This window comes from Cyrtonyx montezumae, unplaced genomic scaffold (genome assembly GCF_038088225.1).
Source record: "Cyrtonyx montezumae isolate F1298 unplaced genomic scaffold, pur_monq_1.0 scaffold_3, whole genome shotgun sequence".
NCBI classification, from domain to species: Eukaryota; Metazoa; Chordata; class Aves; order Galliformes; family Odontophoridae; genus Cyrtonyx; species Cyrtonyx montezumae.
In genome coordinates, this window is record NW_027072034.1 from 44,757,308 (window position 1) to 44,777,391 (window position 20,084).

A 20,084-nucleotide genomic window follows, 5' to 3' on the forward strand; every position below is an offset into this window, starting at 1 on the left:
AAAAATTTCCCCTGTGCTGAGAAGCAGTGCCAGATCCATATGAATGCAGCTTGGGTCTCTTTCCTCCAAAAGCTGTATCTCCAGTACCTGTTGTTAGCTTGGAGGGGAGGGAGGAGGAGGAAGAGGAGGCTCTTATCAAGGCACAGCAGCCCTGCAGCTAGGCCTCACCACCCAGCCTGCCCCACCAGCCACGGCTGCCCAGCTCCTGGCCCTTCTCACAGACAATCCCTGCCCTGGGGTCAGGTTATGAAAAGGTAATGAGCCCTGGGCACAACGCAGTGAAGAAGGGAGCCGAGCCCTGGCTGCTGTGACTGCACCAGGGTCTGTGATTGCATTGCAGGTAGTGTGTCAGTGACAGCAGCTTTTGCACAATGCACAATGCAGCACAAGCACACCCTTTCTCGAGCTGATGCTAAATGATTTGCCACATGCAGGTTACAGACTTCATGTCACGGTGCACGTTCCTGCAAAAAGTGCCTGCAACAATGCTTGCTGCAATTGCAAAGACATTTTTGCAGCTGCATTTGGTCTGGGAAAATTGGAAGTAAATATAATTTTCTTGTTGCTAGCCTTCATTGTCAGTGGTAATAGTAGAAGCCGTAGCACTTTGCAGCTGTTCTGTTTGCATTTTGCACTGAGTTTGTGAATTAACTAGAGGACTAGGTGGACTACTTGCTCTGTTAAAATGTAACAGAATGTATTATTTTCTTCAGGTCACACTGTTTTCTTTAGGTCAAAGCTGCACGTGAAGCGTGATTCTGCAGTAGCAGCATTGAAAGCCCTTTTTGGTCAGTAGGTTATCTCTCATAACTCAATACTTCTTGGGTTTTTTTTTTCCCCCAGCTCTTCAGGCAAAATTTTTGAGAGGCAAATTAGCTGAATAACACACAGGAGAGTAAACATGCAGCAGCTTCTTATTTAATCATTACTGCTCCAAATGAAAAGCACACATTTTGCTTTGCATTAGTGGCTCCATTGTAATGATTAATGTCTCTGTGTCACTCTGCAATGATGATGCGCTCAGGAACATGGTTGCCAGTAACTGTTTGTTAAAAGAAACAGGTGATGGAACATTAGCCACCTCACCAAGCACTAAGAAATATATTTTAATTATAATCTATGTTCTTGTTATCACTCTTCAACCTGACACATGCCTGCCTCCTTGTCTGTAGTTATACTGCAAGGCAAATCTTTTAACTCACATCTGTGAGCAAAGACAATTGTAGGCTTCTCTTATTTATTTGTGTTTCCCTGCATGTGACTTCCAGGGACATGTAAGTGTTCCTCAAGCAGCACTTCTTGGCCCAGGATTTCATGCTGCTGCTGATAAGATCTGTAGGGAGTATTGCCCTGCAGTATGAAAAGGTGTAGTGCATTCTGGTTGGAACCAGATGCCTCGATTGCTGCTGAAGGCCTTGTGAAATTCCTAAGTTAAAGTATAAATGATAGAGGAACTGCTTTTTTCTAATGCTTGGGTTGTTGAATGACCTTTTACATCCATGGAACATAAAAGGAAGTGGACAGTCCTTCAAAATGAAACCTAAATTATAGCAAATGTGCACCTGAAATACTTTGTTTTTCAATTTCATGCGGAGCCAATATTTTAAAAGAAATAAAATACCATGGACTTTGATGGAACTTCATGGAAAAGAGGCTGTACTTTTCTGGAATGTTATGGAATAGTAGTGTCCTGTTTCTGGGAATGATCTTGCAGAGGCATATGCATGGGCTCAGCCTGCTGCCACTGAAGCTCACGCTACATGCCAAAGTGTAAAAAGACTTCGTAAAAAGTCTGTTCAAAACGTAGCTGATTGTGATATTGTGAGTTTTCAAAACTTTCCTGTAGAAAGTAATGTAAGAAACTGCACAACACCAGTAAATCAACAGAATGGAAGTATTTATGTTCTGCTGGAAAAAAAAAAAACAACAAAAACATCCCTTATGTAAACCAGACTGAAATTGGACTCACCGAAGTACAGTTTGGATCTGTGTGTGGTCCTCTTTTCCTCATTCCCTCTCCACCCAGACAATAAATATTTGGATATCTGTCAAATATTTTACAGGCTCAATTGTTATTTTCTACGTTGCTCTATGGTTCTCAGTTGCTTACTGAAAAAGCCGACGTGAAGCACATATCCCACAGTCTGCTCAGAGAAGAGCATCTCATTTATAATGACATTCAATTCTTGAAAACACAGAATAGGTCAAAGCTAGGAAACAGGTGTTTTTTTTTTTCTCTGATGTTTTTCATGCATTAGAGGCATTAGCAAGCTGGAAGACAGGGAATCAAATGTTACGGTTCACTAACCATTTCTCCTTATTTTCTTAGAGATAGAACATCTTCAAGCAAGCAGCAATGTGAAGAATAATGAAGGATCTGTACTCCCAGCGAGAGTATTTACATGCTAAATTGATACATGAATCTACAAGGCTGTCAATTATGTTCCAAGCATGCTTGAAGCAATGAGTGTGAAACCTGTGCAACCAGCTACTTGTCACCAAAGCCTTTACACACTTTGCAAAGAAAGCAAATAAAAAGAATTGGTATTAGTAATTGTTATTAGACCCACTCAAGCTGATCTGGGAAAATCTAGATGACCGTTTTCCAGCCAAACTTTTGCTTGTGTATCTGTAGCTTCACCCGGTGACACATGGAACATTGTCACTGTCAACAGGACACAGCTGTCAGACAGGTTTTGTGCCTCTGACCAGGGCATGCTTAGCAGGGTCTGAGCCCTAAGATAAGTGAAATAATGCACGTGTTCTAGCATTGGGTCTTTGGATTGTACTGCTCAAAAAAATACATATACATTCCCAGCATACCTTAAATGCTACTATATCGGAGCAGACTATTTACTGTTTATTATATGTTGTATTATACATGACTGTTAATACTGACCATTTATTTCATTCTGAAAAAAGAATTACTCATCATACATATTAACAGAATTACTACATTTCCTATTATCAAATCTTTTGAAGCAGTATTTCTTGGGTTTTTGTTTTGTTTTGTTTTTTAAATATATATATATTTAATTACACTTTCATCTCCCTCCCACCCTCAATCAAGGAATTGTTTGTAGGACTGCTGCTGGCTGTTTTTAAAGTAAGTCGCTGTTGTTATTTGGATGGAGAGGAAAGAAAGACCACACACGGCTCTAAAGCATACTTGTATAAGTCGGATTTCAATCCAGTTTACATTACTGACTTTATTTTTTTTTTCCAGCAGACAATAAATACTTTCACTGTTTTGATTCTCTGATGGGTATTGCTTCTCAGTGATAAAAAAATTAGTTGCTTACACTGACACCACAACTTCCCTGTAAACAAGAAGGTTTAAAGCATCTTCCTATCTCTGCAGCTTCTGTTGCCACTGAGTGCCTGTCAGCCTGCACTGATGTACCCTCACAAGAACTACCTCACCCCTCAGCCTCAGAGGGTCAGTCCTTTAGGATCCTGGGGGGCTATAGTACCAGGGCAGGACGATTTTGAACACAGATGCACTCTCTGTTCTGGTTTGAGTGGGTTGTGTGGAGAAAGGAATGTAAGTTGCACAGGTCAAGAAAGAAAAAAAAACAACAAAAACTGCCCAAAGGGAAAAACTAAAACAAAAAAAGCCATGTCTGTTTGCAGTAACAGGTGTGCCTGTGGCTGCTAAGAGACACCACAGTGCTTGTGGTAATGGGTGTCGTCAGTGTTTTCCTGGCATGGTCCAACTCAGAAAAACTTAGAGAAACTGGAGCAAACACAATGACAAAGGTCTGATGGTGTCTGCTGGGGTACTGCAGAAGGAAGTTTTTGTGATGTTAACAGCACAGGTACTGAGCTGGTCAATTATCAGCGAGCGTCTTCAGCCACAGGAAAATGTAAAATTAGCACAAATTGTTGTCAGTATTTTTTCTGTCTGTCAGCATAACATCCCTCTTATCCAAGTTCAGCTGTAAAACAGCTGTTTTCCATCAGCTAAAGTGAAGATAGGATCTTGATTTCACAGGACTGCTATTATTAAACACACTGTAGTTAGGTAAAGCCCCACGCCATCTCTACATTGCTAGTGCCCTTTCCTCTCACCAGCACCTTGGTACCTGACACAACTTGGCAGCCCTGATGCAGCTCTCCAGAGAACTCACATAATTCCTCTGAGTTTTCTGATTTGGGCTCCAGAGTTCACTTTCTGAGATACAATTGCCCTCTTTCCAAACAGTATGTTTTACAATGGCAAAACACCACAGCAAAACATCCGCTATCCCTAAAGGAATAGAGATTTCTCCATTAACAGTCCCCTAACACTCTTATTGTAATCATCAGCTACACAGCTGGCAATAACTGCAAACCACAAACATGCAGCATTCTGAGCACCAAGGAGATCGACACATGTATTCACAGCAGATTAGAGGAATGAAAGGTTTGCAAGTTTTGTGCAGATTAGGAAGCACAGTTGTATGATGTGGAAAGGTGTATAGGAACTGCTGAGTCACGGCCTGAACCACTGATTGAGCACCTGAAGAAAAGACCTGGTCAGCCCTGGGAGCACAGGTGAAGGCAATTCACTTGTGCAACTGGAAGGTGTGGAGCCAGGCTTCACCACTCTTAGACCACATTTAAGGGATGACTGCCACTCAGGAAGGATCTCTTGTTGACAGTCTTCCCCTCAGTGTTTATTTTTGCAGACCTAGATCCTCAGAGATGAGTATCCCTTTCCTTCTTTTTGTAATATCTTTCTGTTGGTCCCTCTGCCACTACAAAAGGATAAAGTAATATTTCATAGAGTAGTCTGAGTTGGAAGGGACTCTTAAATGCCATTTGGTCTAACTCCACTGCAGTGAATGGGGACACCTACAGCCACATCAGGGTGCCCAGAGCCCCATCCAGCCTGAGCTCGAGTGTCTCTAGGGATGGGGCATCCACCACCTCTCTGGGCAACCTGTGCCAGTGCCTCACCGATTCTACTGTAAAAAAAAAAACAAAACAAAACAAAACAACTTCTTTATATCCAATCTAAATCTCCCTTGTCTTAGTTTGAAACCACTTCTTTTTTTCCTGTCATTACTGACTCTGCTAAAGAGTTTGTCCACTAAAGCAGGGGGAGATGGGGGGGGGTGAGAAAGATGTTACAGCCCCCTCTTAAGGCACTGAAAAGCCACTATCAGGTGTCCCTGGAACGCTGAACAGCCCCAGCTCTCTCTGCCTGTCCTTGCAGAAACGGTGTTCCGCGCCTTGGATCGTTTTTGTGATCCTCCTCTGGACGCACTCCAACAGGTCCACGTCTCTCCTGTAACTGAGGTCTCCGCACCTGGACGCAGCACTTCAGGTGAGGCCTCACCAGCGCAGAGCACAGGGGGCAGGATCCCCTCCCTCGCCCTGCTGGCCACTCTTCTATCGATGCAGCTCAAGTTACGTCGGCTTTCTGGGCTGCAAGCGCTCACGTCCAGCTCGCCGCCCACCACTATACCCCAGAACCTTTTCGGCAGGGCTGCACATCACACCACCGCAACAGCCGGCGCTTTCCGAGGGGCTGCTGGCGTCCCCGCTGCCCAAGGAGGCACGCAGCTCTCGGCCCGCGGCCTCCTGGCGGCGCTGCCCGGGGCGCCACACACCGGGCTGGGGGCGGGCGGGGGCTCGGCACCGCCTCCCTCCTTCTCTCCTTCCCTCCCTCCCTCCCGCCCGCCGCCGCCACACCTCCCCCGGCGGTTCGGCGCCCGCTGCCCGCCGAGCGGCTGTGCCCCGCCATGGAGCAGGGGCTGACGGGGGGGCCCGCCGCCGTGGCCGCCGCGGGCGTGCTGGTGCCGCTGAGCGAGAGCGAGCAGCAGCGCTACTCGGAGCTCTTCTCGCGGTGCTGCCCGCCCCCCGAGGCGGCCGCCGGGGGCAGCAGCGTGGGGGAACTGTTCCGGGCCTCGCAGCTGCCCCCGGACACGCTGCACCAGGTGGGTCGGGGCGGCGCGGAGCCCCGTGCCGGGGGAGCGAGGCGGAGCTCAGGTGGGAGCGCGGGGCTCCCGGAGAGCGGCGGCGGTCCCGCGGGGTTCGGGAGGGGACCCGCGCTGTCGGCCTTTATTTTGCCGAGCGGGGTGAAGCGGTGTCGGCGCCGGGTACCTGGCTGCGGCCGGACAGAGCTGGACTCCGCAGCCCTCCCGGGAGCTGTCAGCCCGCGTCTTCGTGACTCCGTGTTACATAAACCCCCATCGCACAGGTGATTCCGAGTGTAGCGGGGATGCTTCGTGCGTTGTTGTTGCCCCCGCTTCGCTGCTTACTGTCTGTGCAAACCCAAACTGTGGCCGTGCCGCTTCGCATTAAGTCGCATCGTGGCCTTCGTCTTGAGAGGAGAGAACGGGGGGGTGACCCGCACGCCCAGCGCCGGGAGCACGAGTAGCGAAGGCATAGTTACCGAGTGCAGGAAAAGCCTGGGAGCAAATCTGTGTCACTGTGGTGTTACTTCATTTTCCAGACAGTGGTAGGAAAGCGCTTCTTATTTTTGCAATTTGGATCCTTCTCCTAACTTTGAAGTACATTTTGCTGATTTATCACAGTCTGCTTTCACGGTAGTTTGGATTTTAGTGTGCGACTTCAGCCTGGAAATGCCGACTTTCAATACTCTGGGTTTTCTTTTACTTTTTTTCCCTCCCCCCCCCACTACTTCAAATTACTTCTAGGTATGTTTATGATGTGAAGAGAATATTACTTGGAAACAGGTCTGTAATTGGCTTTAGCAGTTGTTGGGATAATAAGGCCTCTGGGACTCTGGGCTGTTTCTCTCCCCTTTCCTGCCCTCCCCCTCCTGCTTATATGGCACCAATTGCGGGCTGTGGCTGTGGCTGAAGCTCCTGTCCCAAAGCCTGCTGCTGTCAGGTGCTCTTATTAACATCTTCTAGACTTGGAAAACAAAACAAAACAAAAAAAAGCCCCACACCATAATGAGGTAGAAAAAATGGTAAATGTTGAACCTTCTGATGTGAGAAAAGCTGTTTTTTTTTTTTTTATTTGTTGAGATATTGCTGATATTTTGTCTTATTATCTTCTGAAAATGTGAGCTAGTGGTTTCTGTTTTAAAAAAGCTGTATGCTCTTCTAACAGTTACAGGATCAAAGTGTAGCAGTGCATGGTATCTGTTTTCCACTACTACGAGGAATGCACATTTTAGGTAGAGGCAACTCATGTGGGTTAAGACATCATGTTGTCTTTCAAATAATTGCGGCGCATGAAAGTTTTCTTAAAACCAGAGCATGCCCTTTCAAAATCCCCATCTGTCACATCTAATGCTTGGTGTACTGGCATCCTTACCAGCCCACTGAGGTACAGTTGTGCAACTTACAGACTTTGACCCTCGTGGTTTTCATTGAGGAGTGGTTGTACTGATCCATGTGTTCCCAGTGCTGGTCGATGTCACAGCAAAGTGCTGAGCTGATGCTGTTGCCTTCAGGGCTTTGTAGTTGGGTAGTGAAGGGGTAGAACTGTGAGATCTTCTCAGAGAGGTCGTGGGTGCCCCGTCCTTGAAGGTACACAAGGTCGGATTGGATGGGGCTGTGAGCATCCTGATGCAGCTGTTGGTGTCCCTGTTCATTGCAGGGGAGTTGGACCAGACGGCCTTTAATTGTTCCTTTCAACTCAAACCATTCTGTGATCCTATGAAGGAAGGAGCTTTTCATTATCCAATCTTGATAGAGACTTCTTGTTGATTGGGAAGTTGCTGACCAGAGTCATTGAAAGTCTGCTTCCACCGTTCTTAAATGCAATGTCAGAGTTTGTAGTCTAGACATAAATCAGGTGGATGCAGTGAGGCAGGAGCACTGCTGCTGAATGTGGCAGTTCCTGTGGGGAAAAGCAAGGTCATGTACTCCCAAACAACAAACAGCGTTCAGTTTGGTTTGAGGTTTGTTGGCATGATGCAGGAGGTTGTTGAGATGAAACTGCTAAGTATTGGAGAGCAGATAGGTAATACGAGGAAGTATTGTCCACTGTGCCAGAAGAGGAAGTGCTGGAATAAATAGGAAAAAATCCAAATGCAGTCAGGTCAGAAGGAGCAGATGGTGTGCACCCAAGAGCTGTGAGTCTTGCTAAGAATGAAGCGCTTGAATGCAGATTCATTAAACACAGGCTTGTTAAAATCAGCAATTCTACTGTGCTATACAGTACAGCAGAGGCTGCGGCTATTGAAGTGGCTATTAAGAAAGGACCAAGGAGTGAACCTAGCAAGTTTGTTTGTTCAGTTCTGGACAAATTATTGGAGTTACAGCTGAAATAAAGGTGTAAAGCCCTTTGCATGACTGAGAAGGGAATGGTAGTAACTGGACAGTGTGCTTTCTGCAGATTGTGTCATTGTGGTTTAGCTGGGGTTGGCAGGGACCTTGGGAAGGTCCCAGCCCTTCCAAGTCTGTTCAGCTATCACAGCATCACAGGTGGCCACGGTGGCTGTTCTGCTGTGTCTCATTTTGGGCAGTTAAGAGTGACTCCATTGTAATGCTGGCCCTCGGTGAGTACAGCCTCGGCTTGTGGACTCTGTGGTCCCCAGATGCATTCGTTTTGTACAGCACATGTCAGTGGTGACTGAGGTTTGCATGGATTTCAGGTAGAATAGTGCTTGATGTAGTTATCATCTGCTGATCTGCAAAGAAGAGGTACCTTGTGCTAGTTCTGTTGTTTGTTTGTGTTACTGTGGGTCTGTGAAGAGTCTAGGAAATGAGGGAGAGCAAGAGGATAGGACTCAAGTTTTACACTGAATTTCTTATCTTTGTTATTAGCTTTTGATGTAATTAATTTTCATTTGGTTGCCTCATGGTATCTGTAATTCCAGATTTATAAACTGTAGTCTTATTTGTGGGCTTGCAATATCAAGACAGAGATCCAGTGTTATTAACAAAACACATTCTTTCCTCTTCAGATGAGCAAACTGCATTATTTTGGGCTATGAGGATGACAAGTACTAATTGTATGACTTTGGAAGCTTCACAGAGCTGCATTTTTTTTTCAGTTAGACCTCTCCTTCCAGTTCTGTGTGAATGGAGAATTCAGACCAGGGGGTCTTGCTTTTCCTCCACGCTGTCTGTGTGTTAATTTGTGTTTGTAGTGACTTGTCTCTATAGTTACACTGAATTGTCTAGCCGTCCTGTTGTGTTCAAAAAGCAAAAGTGTGAATAGATTAAAAAGAAGGGAGGGTGGGAGGGGGAGTTGTTAAGCTTCTAGTTGCTTTTTCATTGGAAAAACGCCAGCAAGGGTTCACTTTTCCGTCATTTATTTTTCATAGGCAGGAATTTATACCTACGTGATAGCTAGGGTGGCATCAACTGCTTAGAATGCTTTCCCTGGGCAGAAAAGAAGAAGAATTGTGGCAGTTAAAACAGGAGCATTTTGAGTGAGGAAAGTCTGGACTTACTGTTGCTTGAAAAAGGTAAAATTCATTCTGTTGTGCTCCTGTATGGAATTCAGCAATAAGCTGTTCTCAGCGCTGGAAGTACAACTGAGCTGACTGAAGAACACTGGCCCTGTCAAGGAGGTGTTAGCTAGAAGTGCACATGGAGAAAATGCATCCAGATTACATCTTTGAGTCAGGAAGAAGCAAAGAGGAGGTGCAATTTTCTCTTAAGTGTTACAGCAAGAAGAGGAAAGGAAAACTGATGTTTGCAGTGTCGGTTCTTTTGGCCACAGTTCTCCAAACTGTCATTGAATTCCTAGGGTCGCAAGCAGACCTGGGTAGGACATGTAAAATTGATGTGTAAAAAACATAGTAATATTTAGAAGAAATATATGTATTGTACTAAGGTGTAAGAGGGTAGGGCTTCACCTGAAACAACCTTGACCACATATTCCATTAAAAACCAGTCAGAGTTCCTAGTACGTCTTTGAACTGCCTACCAGTTGAAGCTATCGCTTAGCAGTCACTCACAGGATTAGTAGTTCTGAGTGCCTCGGAGTTGCACTGTACAGTAAGAAACTAGTGGCTGTTCTTCCTCATGTGTGTTTCAAGGCATGCTGTAAAACCTGAAGCTTCTGAGCCTGTTTGATGTAGACTTCCCATCAGTGGTCGGAAGCAGAATTGTGGAATGGTTTGGGTTGGAAGTGACCTTTAAGATCACCTGGTTCTAACCCCCTAACCCCCTGCTATAGGCAGGAACACCTCCGTCTTAGCCCAGGTTGCTCACAGCCCCATCCAGCCTGGCCTTGAATGCTTCCAGGGAGGGGGCATCCACAGCCTTTCTGGGCAACCTGTTCCAGTGTATCACTGCTCTCCTGACCCAACCAGGTCAAGGCCTTTATGAACCTCCGTTGCAACCAAGTACAAATTTAGTATTTTGTTTTCCAGTAAAACAATGCTTTGCTCTGCCAGTGATTTAAATAACTACACAAGAGGGATTTAGGAAGAAGGTCAATTGGGATGAAAATGAACAACTTTCATTCTTTGTGAGGGAGTGCTGCAAAGTGAAGCAATGACGATGAATTTTTTTTGTTTAACGATTGCTTTTGTTGTGGTACTTACACAGGAGCAGTAGGTTCACTGGACACTCAGTTGTAATCTCTTACTCTCGTGCATTTATCTGCAGCCACATGCTATCGGTATTAAGATGTTTACCTGTGGACTGACTGATATCGTTCACAATTTGCATTGCAATGGAAGGGTGGCATGGAGAACTCACCTGCTTCATAGGCGAAGTGCAGGTGCCCCACAAAGCAGGGTTGGTGCATTAATTTAACAGAGCTGAAAAACTTAGCTAAGGCAGATTCACAAAAGTCAGAGCAAGCATTTCTGTGACAGGAAATCGGCATAAATAACCTATTTAAATTTATAATATGATGATTTGAGGAGTAGGTTTGATATGCTATTTGTAAAGCAAGATTCTTTGATGTATTAACGTAGAAACGTATCAGCAGCATAGTAAAATAAAACATTAATAAGCAGTACATGCTACGTATAATGTTTGTCTGCAAAAGTTGAGTGTATGAGTGGTGGGTAATTAACTACAAAAGGCTGCTGGAGTACAAAACCAACCATGGGCAATAACAGCCTTCCTTTCCAGCAGAGGGAATATTTTCTTTTTTTCCAGTGTTCACTACCCACTGCATACAAGTTGAATGCTCTGTTGGGAAGAACTTGGTTGTTTTCCTGCAACTCAGCTGCAATAATGAGGTGGAATCCTGTGGGAAGATGAGATTCGTTATCTGTGGTCCGTGGTATGCAGAGACCAGAAGTAATCAGCTAAATCACTGTCTGCAAATTACACTTTATTTATGAAAATATTTTAAACAGACGGTATGTTTTTGTAAACTTCCAAGTGCTTGCATATATAAGAAATATGCAGTTTTCATTTTCTAGCAGATGAAAATTGTCTGCATGTTTTTAAATGAATTCCAGTTTTCTTCCAGATTTCTTTACAATAATCACAGGTGGATTGTATCTACACAGGAAGATACGTCCCTTATTAAAGAACATAAAGAAAATTGCTTGATAAATGAAAATTAAGATATATAGTAAGCTATGTAGTTGTTTATGTATCATTAAATATACCATTTGTTAATAAATCTAACATCATTATACTTTAAAACAATTTTTATTTATAGCGAACAACTGATGAAACAGACCTTTACCTACATAGGCTGCTCTGAAAGTAATGCCTCCTGTTTATTTCCATGGGAACTACAACAGATACAAAGAGCACAGTAACAATGTTTGATAGAGCAATTTTGGGACTTTCTTTTTTCCCCTCCAGGCAGTGCCCCAGTCAATCTCCCTATCTGAAAAAAACTGAAATGATTCTTCCAATATCTTGTTTGTATCTGCATAGTCCTGCAGTGTGAACATGTGTCTCAGCCAGTCCTCTTCTGGAGCAGGAGATGGCAAAGCACTTCTCCTTTGAGTAGGGCCCTACATGAAGTGCTCAGAATTCCCATTGACTTGATGACACTGAAAATTTCAAGTGTGCTAACGGGAAACACTCTGCTGAGCTTGGATTGCAGTTCTCTGGACATGGCCTGTAGTGTCTGTTTGCTCATTACTGCATGAATCATGAAGCTGAATTCCACCTTCAGTAGCCAATGTCTGTATTGTTACTTTATTATTATTGTTACATATTTCAAGTGGTTTTGGCATCAGCCTTTCAGGTTATTATTATTTTCCCCTCTTCTTGAATTCTCTCTTTCCACACCAGCAAACATTAGATCAGTTTTGGCACAGGTAATGTTTCACATTTCATGCATTCTTTACTTACAGCGTAATTTATGCACTGATTCCTATAGAAGCCAATACTTGGTCTTTCAGAATAAAACAATGTGTCTAATCTTCTGCAAAACAGGATGGCAGCTCTGGGCTAACAACTGAAATCAGAATTATTTTGTTACTAGCTGTATCAGCAGTGGAGTGGTAAAAAGATGAAGCTTAAAGGTTTCAAAGGCCAAAATAAAAGTAAATGGGAAGGGCAGGAACAACAGCTCAGTAGCCTCATATACGTGTTTATTTTGCTTTCCCTCCTCTTGGATTTATGGTTGCTCTTATAAGGAGCATCTTTTTCTTTTAATTTTCATTTTATTTATTAGCTGTGGATAGAAAATCATTGCAAGTAATGACATTGGTTGTGCTACAACATGATGATCTACCTGGACAGCTGAGACGATGTAATCCTTGGCTAAGTCCAGTGTTGATGCTTTGAAGACCTGCATTCTTTAGCAGAATGGAAGATGAATGCTTGGTTTAGACACAAGTAAGTTCTTGCTGGCTGAGATGTATTTCAAGATATGAGGTGCAAGCATGTTGGTTGAAATGACGATCGTTTTAGTTTTTTGTTTAGTGCTGTGGAACAGAGAAATTTTAAGCTGCCATTCAGTGTGACATTGATTCAAGCTATAGGAAAATGAGGTCAAGGATGGTCAGGAAGCATCCTCTCCACACACCATATGCAGTGGTGTTGTCAGCTAAAATGGAATCCTTCAGGTAAGAGATCTTTTGAGATGTCTTCAGTCATACAAAAATAATCCATATCATATCTGTGACATTAATTATGATAAATACACAACTGAATAGGTAGTACTTGGATGCTTACTGCACTGCTTTTTAAACTACCTGCTCTGTGTAGTAGGGAAGTGAACTCAGGAAATGTGACAAATACAATAAAATGAGGTTGGTGCAAAGAGCATCGTGATTTTAGGGATTTCCAGGCTAGTTAATTACATTGCTGTAAATACAGTGTAAGAAGACTTGCTTTAGGAAAAAGAAAGATTATGGTAATGATAAATAACGGACTGCATGTGGTTTGTTTGTAGCCAAAATACATCACAAGGTCTCTGTTTTCCTCCGTATTAGTAGAGCTATCCTTTGTCTGCAAAGCAGAACAAAACCTGAAATTATGTTTTCATGGAAAATGTCAGAATTTCTTGTGGCCTTCTGAAGCCAAGTTTAACACGAGCAATGTTCACAAGAGAAGTTGATTTGGACAGATGTAAAACCCCATAATTTATTCAACTAAATCAGAGCACTTTGTTTTGATCTGCTTTGGTGTTAAAGCACCGGTGTCTTAAATAGACGCATTTTGGAAAGGAGGTTGGTTGGTCATTTATGCACGTTGTCTCTTGGTCCCACCTGTTGGTTAGGCTACTTCTGCTGCTAAATGTAGCCTTGATGGTGGCCAGGGAGCTTGTGGTGTCCTATGACTGTGACTTGAGGAACTGTGAGAGCAAGGGTGTGAACCGTCAAAACTAGAGCTTCCACAAGATTCTGTGGTACCTTTGTATTAACGTGTCCTGGAGTGAAATATTTCATTTCTTAGAAGAGCCTTGAAAAAGCTCATTGAAATGTGAATATTCTTTTAGGAAGAAACTTAAGATTTTCTATTTTTTTTTCCAATTTGTTAAGTTCTGTATGGCTTTATCTGATTATTGCTATCTAGCTGTGGAGGATTTACCTGTTTGTTGTGATAATATCTGTTGTGATTTTTAGCCACTTCTTACCACTGCCCTCAGGACCTCCCATCTCCCTTTTGTTTGTCTGAGACTGTTTTATGTATCAAAGGTGGAGAACTAGCAGACATTAAATATCAGATCTGCTGTGCAGAGTTTTCCAACTGATTCTCATTCTGAGAAGTGAGAAGGAAAATGCTGAAATCTCTGAAGAATGAGGTTTTTTTCCTATCATCATTGAAATTGTGGAAGACTTCTATAACTGTGGAACTGCTAGAAATGTTCTTTTTAGCTGCGAAGACATATCTCATGTGGACAACAATGTTCCTTGCTATTCTAGTCTCCTCTTCTGTAAACTCTGATTTCAGCATTAATGGTAAAAGGAAAAAAAAAAAGAGGTCCTGAACATTTTTCTTTGAAGTTCAAATACAGTAATTCCATTCTTAAACAGAGTAAGAAGAAAAAACTGCACCACATTTCTGCAGCGATTATATTTTTCTCTGAAATGTAGGGGAGTGACTGCTTGGTCACTGGCCTGGTTCATTTCTGCTGTGGTAACTGAAATGTTGATGCCTTCCAGCAGCTTTCTGTGCTTCTGTTGCTTAGATGCGATCTCTTACATTTTTGGTAGAAAGCTTAGAGAGCAGGTAAAGTGAAACCAGTTTCCCATTGCAAGAACTTCTGAGAAGAGGAGGCATTATGTGAGCATGAGGGCTGAGAGCTCGAAGAACTGTAGTATATCCTTCTCAAAGCTGTGGCCTGGCAAGATCAGCCAGGTGCCAGTGTGTGCTGTTGGACAGTATCTGGTCTGGGAGAAGATCAGAAGGCAAAAATAAATCCCAATGTCATTGTTGACTGCTGTTCTCTGCTGTTGAATAATAAAAGGGAGAATCCAGGAAACTGCTTGTTTCTGTTTTTTATTAGAAGCTGTAAATACCATGGTGATGAGCAGGTTATAAATACAAATGTCTGCTGCAGGTAGAATATGAAACAGGGTGGATCCTGATAACCTTTAATGAGGGCTAATATAAAATCTTACAGTAAATTTCTGTTAATAGGTGAAATATCCAAAAGAGCAAAAGTAGAAGCTAACCGTTTTAGGCTTTCTGTTTTTTAGACCACTGTATAGTGTGAAGTATTTAGCGCTAGGTACAAATTTTGGTATCAACTAAATTTAAGGACATAGGCACAGTAATATTTAGGTCCTTCTAGTAGCCTTATAGTCACTCAAGTGTAAGTTAAGCTTCAAAAAAGGAGAGAGCTTTCCATATTTTAATGAAGAGAAAGAGGAGCAGTGCGTCAAGGACTATAGATGTGGGATACTTCTAAATAAATGGATTAGAAGACATTTTTTCCCTACTGTATAGAGAATTCTGGGAAATAAAATGCCTTAAAGAGATAGTTGCAGGACCATCCTGTGGTCAAATTGGCTAAAATGTTTCTTAGTATCCACAGCACTTCCTGTTTGTGTGACGTAATTATGATGTGACTTTATATAGCTCAGAGATTCACGTAGTTTGTCTGAAGTATTCAAATCATTTAGGCCAACTCTAAATATTTGAAATGTTACTTTCTTTTCTGATGGCTGTTGCAAAGCATCAGTTCTTCCAAGAAACATTGTACAACAGTTTCATTTTGTAGAATGGAATTAAGCCATTTCAAAGCCAGGTGACTGTTTCTATAAAATGGTGATAGTTTTATACTGAAAGAGCATGCTGGAGCCCTTTAGTTTCAAGAAAAGGTGAATTCAGATCATTAAGTAATACACATTACCATAGTGAACCTCTTCCCTGCAGTAAAGCTTTAAGGATTTAAACCTAAAATAACTTTTCCTTCCCGTGAAACGTTAAGTACAAAATGTTCCTTTAGGCTTGCTGCTGATGTTTCTGTTCTGTTAGATATTTGTCTGTCCATGCTGTTTTTCACCTTGTTATGATATGTTTCACTTTTCTTGATATAGCATTTTCTTGTGGTCCACCTGGGAGAACTGCTACAAGCATCATATTGAAAATATTCACCTTCAATAGGAACATTCAGTTCATTTCTTCATGACAAGAGTAATTCATCTATTACCAAGGTTGCAAGCAGAATAAGAAAGCTATTTATATTTCTTTGTGTACATTCATCAGTCTCATTAGATACCAAGGTAGGCTGTCAGCATTTCACATCTGCTGTTTTTTGAATGCTTAAATGGCTGATGATACATTTGAGTTGATTTATGTGTAATGTACTCTATGGGGAGGCCACCTTTCCTCTTGTTCTCCTTGAGGAGCTTGCTCAACATGCCTGCCAACTCCTTATGCAACTCAGACTTTCAACTCCTGCTGAGAATGATCTAGCAACTAATAGTTGTTGGTTATCATTGTATGGCTGGCCACGGGCATGTCTTCCTGAAAGGTCTTGCCATTTTCTACATAGCTGCATGGTTTCAGCTGAAAAATTAGCATAAAAATGAGTTATAGTCTCCTTTATTACTGCTTATTCCACTTCATCTTTGTTAATGTAATCTAAAATTTCCCAATTTCCCATGTCATAGGTTGAGGTTAATATGGCCTGGTTTTGAAATAAATGAGCCTTCTGCAATAGTGCTGTTAATTCAGTCCAGTATTAACTTCTGAATTTGTTCATTGCCAAGAAAACTTTGCAGAAAGTTAAGAGATTTTGATGGGATGTTCTTTAGTTATGTGAAAGACTCAAGAGATTTGGTAAAGGCAAACACCAATATTTTTTATATTGAGGGAAATCTCCCAAGCCACGTTGAAGAATTTGTATCAGAGGCAGGAATCTAAAGGAAATTGGGATTCATTGGTTCTGCTGCTCACGGGTGGCTTTTTTCTAGGATAGAGTGTTATTGTTAAATAGTGGTTTGGTGATGAGATAAAGAAAAGGTTGTAGAACAACATTTTAAAACTCGCCAAACTTGGAGGTAGGGAGAGGCAAAGGGGAAATGGGTCTCGGTGTCATCTCTGGGATGCTATTTTGGTGCCTCTCTGCCTCCAGCCCTCCCCACACCACTCCACCTGCACTGCTCTTTGTTCCCTTGGTTCCAGCTGGCGGCCTCCACGAGCCAAGGGAGCTGCTGCTTCAGCGCTTCTCCGCATCTGCCAGGAAATAAATAAATAGTGGGGAAAGAAACGGAAGGGATGCTTTCTCGCTCTTTATGTCAGCTTTGCTTTTAGGGCTTTTTTTAATTGTACGTCTTGCAAAAGTGTATCTGTGAGAAAATTTCCTTGGAACTAGAGCTGAATCCTCTTGCTGCCTTGCTTTCTTTAGTTTTCTGGCATTAAGAACAACGCAAAGGCTTCAACACTGATGCTTTTGAGCTAGATTCTCGTTTTCACTGTTATTAAATACAGCGTTGCTGTTGAGAGGTTTGGTGCAGTGCCCTGAAGGATTGCCAAGCGTTGTGTTCTGTCTGCATGCACTCTTGCTCATGCTGTGCTTTGTAAGGTGTCCCATGCCTGCACACCTGCTAATAGGCAGCCCAAATTGATTCTGCTGTTGCTTTGGCAGTTTGCCTCCATATCCTATAAATTCCCTCTAACTTTGTTTCTGGAAAGATGAAGATTACATAGTGGCTTAATTTCTATTCCTTTTGTACCCTTGCTTACTCTTGGCATTTTCAGCCTTTGTGGCTGTGTCCCAGAGAGAGCAGTTCCAGTCCTTTTCTCATTGCACATGGACTTGGGGTTCTCTGGTATCCCAAGTGAGATCTCATCCTGTGGATGGAGTTCAGAGGGGGTTACGTTTCTGCTGTCTTATCATCCAGTTTCCATTACAGACATGTTTAGGTATAAGCATTGCAGGGAAATAGTTCCTTGCACAAAAAATGTACAACTATTTCCAGTGGAATTTAAAATAACGAACAATGCCATCTCATTGCTGAAGCATTTCTGCTGAGGTTATGTCTTGGAAGGGAATATTTAGCAGAATTAATTGGGCTATATTTTGCCTGACCGTATACCTTTTGATTTTGTAAATGTGTTTGAGATTTTAAAAACATATAACATTTGTGACACAGTTTGTTTGAAGGACTATTTGGAATGCAAGATAATTTCTGAAACGTGGTATTACTGAAATTAAAGAAAGGATAACCAGCTGGATAACCTATGAAAGCACGTCTGAGATTTTATAGACATTAGATATCGGTTGAAATTAATGATTTTTCAGTAGGTTGTTGATCAAACAGCACCTGAGGTGGAGGTCAACAGGCATGGCCTTGCCTTAACTAGTTCCTCAGAATGGCCCACGGTATGCTGTCCCTGTTCTCCTTGCTTTGTGGAAGTGAGGAAAAAGGCAAGTGCATGAGTGCTCTGTAGCACTTTTCGTGGGCCACAGACAGCGTGGACATGAACTGGCTCAGAAGAACACTTGTTCTGGCTAGTGACCTTGCTGTGTCAGTGGGGAAAAGGGGCTGAGCTGCCTCTGCCTTGCCATGGTAGGGGAGATCCTGACAGGATGTGTGAAAATCAGATGCTGGGAAGTGCACCCATCCCTGATGTCTCAGCCCTTCTTTTAAACCAAATGGAAAGCAAAGCTAATGGATGACAAAAATCACTGAGGTGGGGACTTTGGTGCAGTGTGGTCACACCAGCATCATCTGTATGGGTAGCAGGACAAAATGCAGCCATGGAAAAGACCTCAGGTAATCTCTAGATCCCTTCTACAGCAAAATCCTATTTCTTTATAATTCCTGAGCAATCTGTTAATCCCTAGCAATGAAAACTATTGCTTCTGTAGGCAACATACTCTAGTGCTGCCTTATCTTTAGTTTGAAGATTTTTTTTAACCACTGCGTTGTTTATAGTTGATCTATGGAGGGTGTGAAGAACAGATTATCCGCTCCTTTTTAAAGCTGACTCTTCTAGTTTAACATTGCAAACTGGTATTGTGCTGGGTTTTGGTGGCAAGGAGGCCACAGGAAGACGCCTTTGAGAGAAGAAGCCCAGAGCTGCCCCCATCAGATGTGGCCTGTGCCAGGGAGTGGCTGGGTGGGCAGTCAGCAGCCAGCTAGGGTTTGCCTACCTCAGCAGGAATGGTATCATCAGGCAGAAGAGTGGAAACCCTCACCCAAAAGGGTAATCCATGAAGAATTTTTGAACAGACTTCCAACATTGTCTAGCCCAACCATCAATGTTTCCATGTTCCTAAGAACAGGTTAGTTTCACCCCGGCATGCCTGAAGTTGCAGTTCCTACAGATGAACTGAGACGGCAAATTGGAATTATATTGCATGGTGTTTTTGTCAGTCTCGCTCTTTTTCTTTTAATTCTAGTTGTAAAAGCGTAATTCCTAGTACTGCGGCCTTGTCCTGTGGCCACAATTACTCTGTTCCTGAAACCAACCTTGGCCAAGAACCAGAAAAAAATCATATTTATGAGAGGCCAGCTTTCAATTTTTTTGAAATATTGGCACCACTCTGTAATACCTAGACCCTTTCTGATGGAAGGATTTCACAGTAAATGTTGAGTAGGAATGTTTCTTGTTCACTCCTTGAGCCACGTGCATAGCTTACAAGGGGAAGCTAGTTCAGGTGGTGGTCATATTACATGACTGTCAGAACTTACAGAAGATCAGAATTACCCAGAAAACAATTTAATTATGGAACACTTAATAAGGAGACTGAAATGAAATTTAAAAACCCACCATGTTAAACTCGTAAACTGTTCATTTTGTCATTATCCATTCTGTTCATCTGGGACTTTTATTCTCAAAGTTTCATTAGCCTCCAAACTTGTTCAGTGTATCTATTTTTTTTTATGTGCTGTGCTCTCATCTGTGGGTCATGTTGTAGATTCAGACCTAAGTGGAATGTAAATAGCTTGTGCAGGAATCCCAAGTCAAGTCTTTTCCAAAATTTTTTTAGAAAATCAATTTCCTGTGAAGAGAGTGTCAAGACTTTTATGGTTAACGTTTCCATAGAGGAAATGCCTCCAACTTTTTTAGCAAGCTGGAAAAAATTTGGTATTGTTATGCAATACAAATTAAGTTTGTGCTCTTGAAATGTAATAATTACATACTTTGTTAAATTTTGTTATTTGAAAGCGTGAATGCAGAAGTACTTGTATTCTTTCAGCTTGAGTTAAATCCTTTCTGATGTTGAAGCGTGAGCCAAAGATTTTCAGTGTTGGCAAAATTATTGTGAAGAAAGCAATTCTGAGGGCTTTTTAAAATTGTTTTTAACAATGAGAGGCAATGGTATGGCACCCAAAT

At 42.5% G+C, this 20,084-nt stretch overlaps 1 protein-coding gene across 5 annotated transcripts in view; it reads left to right on the forward strand.

Moving 5' to 3' along the window:
- The first annotated feature begins 5,699 nt into the window (after positions 1 to 5,699).
- Positions 5,700 to 20,084, forward strand: part of REPS2 (RALBP1 associated Eps domain containing 2) — an 88,059-nt gene continuing 73,674 nt past the window's right edge. For 4 of the 5 annotated variants that reach the window (XM_065741377.1, XM_065741381.1, XM_065741379.1 and 1 more), the window contains exon 1: positions 5,700 to 5,924. In XM_065741377.1, the coding sequence (XP_065597449.1) occupies positions 5,730 to 5,924 (195 nt within the window). In that variant the 5' untranslated portion in view covers positions 5,700 to 5,729. Of the gene's footprint in view, positions 5,925 to 12,858; positions 12,911 to 20,084 lie in introns of those variants that run through there. The other variant, XM_065741382.1, reaches the window with a different exon arrangement.